This window comes from Cygnus atratus, chromosome 20, assembly GCF_013377495.2.
Source record: "Cygnus atratus isolate AKBS03 ecotype Queensland, Australia chromosome 20, CAtr_DNAZoo_HiC_assembly, whole genome shotgun sequence".
Classification (NCBI taxonomy): Eukaryota; Metazoa; Chordata; class Aves; order Anseriformes; family Anatidae; genus Cygnus; species Cygnus atratus.
This window is the reverse complement of record NC_066381.1, coordinates 6,564,489-6,571,915: the sequence shown is the minus strand read 5'-3', so window position 1 is coordinate 6,571,915 and position 7,427 is coordinate 6,564,489. Positions and strand designations below refer to the sequence as shown.

General features: G+C 71.8%; 1 protein-coding gene and 1 long non-coding RNA gene across 2 annotated transcripts; one reads left to right on the top strand and one right to left on the bottom strand.

Annotated features, from left to right (window-relative positions):
* Positions 1 to 1,988: 1,988 nt before the first annotated feature.
* Positions 1,989 to 7,088, top strand: LOC118261325 (translation initiation factor IF-2-like). Its single transcript, XM_050714817.1, has 6 exons — positions 1,989 to 2,019; positions 3,524 to 3,648; positions 4,244 to 4,543; positions 4,869 to 4,989; positions 5,239 to 5,473; positions 6,917 to 7,088. Exons 1-6 carry the CDS (start codon positions 1,989 to 1,991, stop codon positions 7,086 to 7,088), a joined length of 984 nt encoding a protein of 327 aa, XP_050570774.1.
* Positions 5,710 to 6,596, bottom strand: LOC118261327 (uncharacterized). Its single transcript, XR_004782381.2, has 2 exons — positions 5,919 to 6,596; positions 5,710 to 5,758 (listed from the first exon to the last, which is right to left on the bottom strand). It is a non-coding gene; the product is annotated as an uncharacterized LOC118261327 (long non-coding RNA).
* Positions 7,089 to 7,427: the final 339 nt, after the last annotated feature.

The window sequence follows — 7,427 nt, the reverse complement described above, 5'->3', positions numbered from 1 at the left end:
CCGTCCCCCACAGGCTGCTCCGGGGGGGTGGGGGGGGGGGGGCGGGCCGGGCACCCCCTTTACCCCAACACATCGCCAGCCAGCAGGGGGACACCCATTGGGGTGGGGGGGGTCCTGGGAGGGGGGGTCTGGGCCTGGGGGCGGGTGTTGACACCCAGCCGGGGTGCTTCCCCCCCCCCCCCCCCCCCCGGAGGCGTGACACAGGTGACACGGCCCCCGGGCTGCGGCATGAAGATGGATGGGGCTGCTGGGGCTTGCCACCCCTAGGTTGGAACCGCGGGGATAGTGGGAAGGAAGGGCGGGGGGGGGGGGGTCCCGGTGGGAGGTCCCCGGTAGAGCCAAGCCTCTCCCCCCCCCCCAACCCCCTTGCGGGCACGCTTCCCCCCCCCCCCCCGCCGATATAAATAGTAGCGTCTTCCCGTTCCCTAAATTTCCCGCTACGTAGCGCTCACGTCATTTGTGCCCTAGGTTGCTGCTTTTCTCATGGAATGAGCCGAGATCCCCGTTTACTACGAAGCCCGGCGCCTATAAAACCCCGCGCTCTGCGGACAGCGCAGCACCGCCACCGTCACCGGGCCCCGCCGGGAACCGGCACCGGGCCGTGATGCTCAGGGGGGGGGGTTGGGAGAGGTGGTAAGGAACCGGGCAGGGCCCGTGCCCCCCCCCCCAGCCCATCCCTCCTCCTCTCCCCTCCCAGGTCAAGCAGGGACAACGAGCCCGGCAGTCGTAGGGGGGGGGGGGCCGTGGGGGGGGGATCTGCACCTGCCCTCGGGGGAGTGCGCGGGGACAGGGGGAGAGGGATGGCGGGTCGTGGGGGGGGGTGGGGGGGGGCCGACGGGTCCGGGGGGGTGGGTGTGGGGTTTAGGGTCCTGGGGGGGGCCACGTGTCCGGTATGCGGTGAGCTGAGGGGGGTGCGGGGGCCCGCCTGGACTGTGCAGCCAACACGTGCCTGCACCGGGCGGAAGGGCCGCACGCGGGGCGGGGCCGCCTGTGTGCGCAGACCCCACGTGCGGCGGGGGGCGGAGCCGCGGGGGCGGCCGCTGTGCGCCCCCCACATTCCCCCCTGAACCCCCCACAGTCCTCCTCCCCCAAACCCCCCCCCCCAAACACTCCCCGTCCAAGCTTTGCAGCCACTCAGCTTCCCCCCCCACGCCAGGCGAGCTTCTTGCACTGCCCCCCGCCCCATCCCAAACCTCCCCTACCACCCCTCCCCACCTTTCCTCCCCCCCTTTCCCGCCGCGCCCCCCCCCCTAACATCCCCCCACTGCCAGCCCCTTGCCCCCCCCACCCCGGCACCCCCGCCGGTGTTTCTGCCCCCCATCAGTTGGCCCCCCCTCCCTTGTGGTTGGCAGCACGTCCTCACGCCCCCACCCCCCTGCTCGACCGTTTGCCCCACCCACCCATTCCCCCCCCCCCCTCTGCCCGTTGCCCCCTGGCTCTGCCCCCCCCCCCCCCCTGCCCCCCCCCCACAAACCCTGCCCCTGCCGCCCCCCCCTGCTCCCCCCACCTCCCCCCCTCCTGCCCCTCCTCCCCTCCCCCCATGCCTGCGCGCCAAATGTCACGTATCCTTGTCGTGCGCGCGCTTCCTACACCCCCCCCACCCCCCCCAGTCCCCCCCCCGCTGAACGTGCTGCGGGTTGCCCCCCCCCCACCCCGCCTCACTTTTTTTACGGCTTCCTCCTCCCTCTCCCTTCCTCATCCCGCCCCCGACGGGACCCCGCCGAAACCCCCCCCCACCCCTACCACGGTCCTTCCACCCCACCCCCCCCCATCAAGGATCGGCCCCACCCCCCGCCCTCCCCACCCCCCACCCCCCGGCCCCCAGCGGCAGCGGCTCGTGTCGCTTCCAGCCCCGGCCGTCGGAGGAGAGCGAGGAGACCCCGTCGAGGAGATCACCGAGTCAGCGCGTCGCACCTTGGCTCTTAGACTGCTTTACTTGCTGCTTACCGACAGGCCAGTAAACAGTCTACAGTCATGCCTACCGAATCATGACCCTCTCGGCACCGCCGCCGGCCTCACGTCGGGGCACGGGGTGGGAGGGGCCTTCCCCCCCCCACACACACCACCCCCACACCCCCGGGGGGGAGTTTGGTTGTGTTTTTTTTTTTTTTTTTTTTTTTTTTTTTTTGGGGGGGGGGGGGGGGGAGGGGGGGGGGGGGGGTGTCGGGAGCTGTCCCGAGTGCTGAAGCCGTCGGGGCGGCCCGGGGAGCTCCGCTCCGCCGAGGGGTGGGGGAGGGCGGTTATGGGCGCTTGGTTTGGGGGTTTTTTTTGTTGTTGTTTTTCTCGGGGGGGACACGGACAGCGGCCGGAGGGGGGGGGGTCCCGGTGGTGCCCGCTTGACCCCCCGCTTTCTCTTCCTCCCCCCTCCACCGCAGACACCAGAGCCCCCGCCCCCCCCCCCCCCCCCCCAGGCGGACGCCTCCCCCCCCCCCCCTCCCGCTGCAGCCCAGGTAGGGGTGGTGCCGTCCCTACGGCCGGGCAGACACGCGTGGGGGCCGCGGGAGGGCTGTGGGAATTTGGGGGGGGGGGGGGGAAGGATGCTACCGAGGACCCCCCCCACACGCACTTTTTTCCTCCGCACCCCCAAGAGCCGCCCCCCCCCCCCCCCCCAACGCGGCGTGGGGCGGGCGCGCTCGCTGCGGTGGCGGGGCCGCCTCGTCGCCGTCTCCAAGGCTCCGGCTGAAACCCCCCCCCCCCCCCCCCCCAGTCCCATAACCCTCCCCCCCCCCCCCCGACCCCATAACCGCCCCCCCCCCCCCCCGACCCCACAACGCCCCCCGACGTCGCTCGGGCGACCGTGGCTTTAGATTGTTACTGTGCTGCTGGGGGGGTAACAGTCTACAGCCATGGTCGCCGGGCCCGGCGCACTCGCAGCGCGGCAGCAGCGGCCCCCCCCCAAACCCCAACCCCCCCCACCCCCCCACCCCGTAACCCGCCCTCCCCCCCCTCCCCTCCCAACCTCCCGGGGCTGGGGGGTCCCGTCGGGGCTGTGGGGGGGGGGGCTGGTGGGGGGGGGTCCCGTCGGGTACAGCCCGCCCCCCGCGGCAGTAGGAGCTCACATGCAGGGTGCAGCTCGCCGCACATCAACTCTTACTGTTCGGGGGGGCGGGCGCGGAGCGGCTCCTCCTGGGCACCGGGAACAGCGGAGACCCCCCCCCCCCCCAAAAAAAAAAAATATCCCCCCCCTCTCCCCCCCAACCCCCCCCTTCCCCCTCACCTGCCCGTCCGGCCGCCGCCGCTCCCGCGGGGAGCTCGGGTGTCCCGACCCCCCCCCCACCCCCTCCCCCGCCATCCACCGTCCCCCCGACGGCACCGGGAGACGGAGCCGGGGGGGGGGGGAGAAAGGGGATGGAGGGGGGGGTCCCGGGGGGGGGTGTGTGCCCCGGAGGTGTGTGTGTGGGGGGGGTCCCGGAGTTGTGGGGGGGGTCCCCGGGAGCGGAGCGCGGCCCGGCTCGGGGCCGGCGCGGCGGGGACTGAGCGCGGCCCGACGGGGCGGGCGGCGGCCGGGGGGGGGCGGGCGCAGGTTGCACAATTTCCACCCCCCCCCCCCCCCTCCCCCGGGGCCAGGAGATTCCTGAGCGGCGCAGTCAGAGCGGCCCGGCCCGCCCCGGCACCGGGCACCGGGCCCTGGGCAGCCGGAGGCAGCCGGTACCGGCTGGGCAAAGCCCCGGGGGGGGGGCGGCGGGGGGAGGGTTCCCGGGAGGGGAGGGGGGGGCAGCGACCCGCGTTGAGGTGCAGGCGGGTGCTGGGGACACCCTGGGGTGCGGGGTGGGACTGGGGACACGGCCCCCCCCACAGGAGGGCTCTGCAGGCTGAGGGTCCCCAAGGGAGTCCCACCGAAAACCCCCAAAGGGCAAGGTGGGGACCCTGCGCTGCCACCCAGAATGGGATTCGGGGGGGGGGGGGGTGTGCATTCGGCCCCCTCCCCCCCCCCCCCCCCCCGGCCTGGAAACCGGTGAACCCACAGCTCCCGCGGCGGGGTGCCGCGTGTCCCCAAAACCTCCCCTTGCCGCCGGGAAAAGGCTCTGTGACCGTGCCTGGGGCGCAGAGCGCGGTGGCGAGGGCGCCACGGCCACGGCCCCGCGGAATTGGGGGCCCAAAGCCCCTCCCAGCGCGGCCCCAGGTTGAGGGGCAGCGTCCCGGGGACGGGGACCGCGGCCCCTCGGAGGCTTGGGGCCGCGCTGCCGTTGTTCCGAAGGCCAAGCGCTCCCGCTCGCCCGTCGGACTCGAGTTTTTCTTCCAGAGCGCGTTAAAAATATCGCCGATTTCTGACACCGGCTCCCAGCGCGGTTCCAAGCAGCCGGGCCCGGGGCCAGATCCCGGCGCCGAGGGACGGAGGCCGCCCGGCTCCCGTGCTGCTCCCCGGCACGGCGAGGAGGCCGGTGGCACGGCGAGGAGGCCGGTGGCACGGCGAGGAGGCCGGTGGCACGGCGAGGCCGAGCTGTTACTCGCTGTCCGTACGTCGGGACGGCGCTCGTGGGCACCGCGGAAACGCAACCCCCACGGTGCGGTTTGGAGCATCCCGGGGCACGGCGTGGACGGGGTAAGGCTGCCCGCAGGGAGCCCGCGGCTGAGGATTTGGGATTTTTCTGCCTCCGTGCCGCAGGGTGGGATCCCCGCCGGGCTGTACCCGGGCGGGATTTATCCGCGGAGAGCGCGCGGCCCCAAAAACAAAAAGGTTTCGGGCTGAGGGCCGCGCCCGTGACCCGCTGCCGGGTGGGTGGCGGGGGGACGCAGGGGGTGAGGGGGTGCCGCTGCCCCCCCCCCCCCCCCCCCCCCCCCAAAAGGCAGCGCGGCGGCCGTCCCCTCGCGGCACGCGCTATGGTTACCATCTGACAGCTCTTGGCGAAACGCTCCCTGTGATTCAGCCGTGTTTACCCCAGCCCGCGGCCCGGCCCAGCGTGGGTTTCCATGGAAAACTTCCATCGAAAACAAGGAGGGAAGGAGCTACCGCGGGAGTGACTCAGCCACAACTGGAAGCTTCTGCGGGTGAGGCGGGGAGGGACGTGTGTGTGTGGGGGGGGGGCTCTTCCCACCCCCCGCATCCCGCCCGGGCAGCGGGGGTCCCCGGCGGGAGCCGCGATGTGTGAGGGGCTGCGGGGGCACCTGCCCCGGGGGCTGGCGGTGGCACCGGGGGCAGGCGGGGGGCCCCGAGAGCTGCTCGAGGGGACAGAAGGGGGAAAACGTCCCCCTGCCGAGCCCCCCGTGCCGCTGGGTAACGGCAGCGGCTGTCCCCAGGGCTCCCTTGTGCCCCAGGGTGGTGTCATCACCCGCCCCCCCAGCGCCCTTCGCAAGTGCCACACGCGGTTTTGGGGGAAAAAACAACTCTTCTGGCCCCCCGCGGAGGGGAAGGGAGGATGGGGTGGGGAAGAGCCCTGTGCCCCCGGCTCCAGGCTCGCAGCTCTCCGTTTGTTTCCCTCCCCTCGCGGCGCCCGGGCAGGCACGGCGCAGGAACGACGGCGACACGCAGAAGGTGCGTGGCAGGGGGCTGGGGGGGGGGGGGGGGCTGAGCCGCGTGGAAGAAAAACGTCACCCACCCGCCTGGCGCGGGGCAGCCGGGAGCGTGGCTGCCGCCCGGGGAGGACGCAGCGGGCAGGAGCCCGCGGGGACGCGCGCGGTGCCGCCCGCAGGAGCCGCTTCCCTCCTGCCGTGGCGGGCAGGTGCCGAGCGTCCCTCCCGCGCCGGTCACGCACGCCTCACGCAGCCGGGTCGGGTTTATCCGGGTTTATTGTTTGCTCGGAGCTTCGGCAGACGACACCTGGCAGAACGGCATTTGTTAAATCCCTGGGGGCCGGGCGCAGGCGCTGCAGCGCCCGAGCACCCCCGAAAAGCCTCCCCCATCCCTCTCCAACCCCCGCCACCCTCAGCGTCCCCGCGGGTGCTGTCCGAAAGCCGGGGGCCCCGTTCTGCCCACTCACCGCACACCCTCGGGTCCTTCCCCGGCCCCAAAACGCCCGGCGAGCTGCTGCGGTGCCTCCTGCGGGCGGTCCACGGGGGCGGGCGCCACGGGGGAGGCGCTGGGCGAGCGGCTGCGGGGCCGCAGTGCGGGCTGCAGGCCGGGCAGCGCCGCGGCGAGCAGGCAACCGCTGCAGTGCCTCCTCCGCACCGTGCCGCCCCGGCGAGCTGCGGCTCTGCGCTAATTAAAGCGGCTGGCGGCGGGGCCTGCCACGCGCTGGCCGCTGCCATCCTTCCGTGGCGGATCGGGTCGGGAGGGGACAAAGGCCACGCTGCTCTGCCAGCGCCGGCTGCAGCCCCGCTGCTTCGACCGCAGCAGGCGTGTATCTGCCTCTCCCAGCAGCCGTCTGTCTGCTTCTTCCGTCCCCAAGGGCCCAAAGCTGCAAACCTCCTGCCCCAAACAAGCCCTGATGCGGTGGCCGAGGGGCGACGGGCACCCCATCCCCCTGCACTGCTCCATGAGGCAGCCACAGAGTCCCCCCGCGCCCTTCAGATCTCCGGGGCGGCCCAAGCCCGGGTCTGGGCCGCGGGGGGGAACACAGCCACGTCCTCCCGCCGCTGTCTCTGCCGCATAAAGCGGCGGCAAACCAGAGGGCAAACCTCACACGAATTAAAAGCCGCTCGGTTTCGCTTGGTTGGTTTTAACCCGCGGCGGTTCCCAGGTCTGTTCGCGGCTGGGTGAGCACTGGAAGCGCTTCTGTCGACTGATCCGCTCCCCACGGCCAGCCCCGGGGAGCGCGAGGAGCCCACGGACCCGAGTGGGACCTTCCTGCCCCAGCCAGCACCGCTGTGCCCACACCACCCCCTCCCAGCGCTCGGTGCCCGCTGCAGGATTGCCTCAGCACTGCACCCGCTCTGCTGTGCCCCACCATTCTGCAAAAAAAGGGAGAACAGCCCCCACCCGGCAGCCCCGAGGGCAAACGAACCCGTTTCCATCAGCTGCCTCTCTCGTACCCAGCAGGTTGCAGCGCAGCATGGAGGAAAGGAGCCATCAGCGAGGCCCTGCTGCAGGCACGGCCCTGGGTGCGACGCTGCTGAAACGCCGCTGGGCTGCGGGCTCAGGAGAGCGGCTCACCCCGGCGCTGAAGCGGTGCGGCAGCCAAGCAGGACGCCTACAATTAGAGCAACAATAACAGCAGATTTCTGCGTGCTTCTAGGAAACAGCAAAGCCAGAAACGCAGCAACGGCGGGGTTTTTTTCTTGTTCGAGGCATTCTGCATAGCAGAAGATACAACAGAGCTCTTAATTCACGCCGGCTGAACCAGCACTGAACTTTAATTCTTAAAAGGGAAACGGTTACCAGCCCTGGCACTGCCAGAGAGAGGAGCTTTTTCTAGACCCAGACCACCTGAAAGGCTGCTTTAATAGCTTTTGCACGGGATATTAAGAACACAAACGCTTGGAATATAAAGCCGCGAGAGCCGTGTGCTCTGCAACCACTCATTTCCTTCGGCTGAGCTGAGACCGGTTTT

What these genes read in the sequence shown, in the direction of transcription:
- LOC118261325 (XM_050714817.1), top strand. Translation starts at nt 1,989, where the DNA reads ATGACCCTCTCGGCACCGCCGCCGGCCTCAC. An exon ending in TGGGCAGCCGGAGGCAGCCG is followed by an intron (nt 3,649 to 4,243) that starts GTACCGGCTGGG and finishes TTTTTCTTCCAG; the next exon opens with AGCGCGTTAAAAATATCGCC. An exon ending in ACGACGGCGACACGCAGAAG is followed by an intron (nt 5,474 to 6,916) that starts GTGCGTGGCAGG and finishes CGTACCCAGCAG; the next exon opens with GTTGCAGCGCAGCATGGAGG.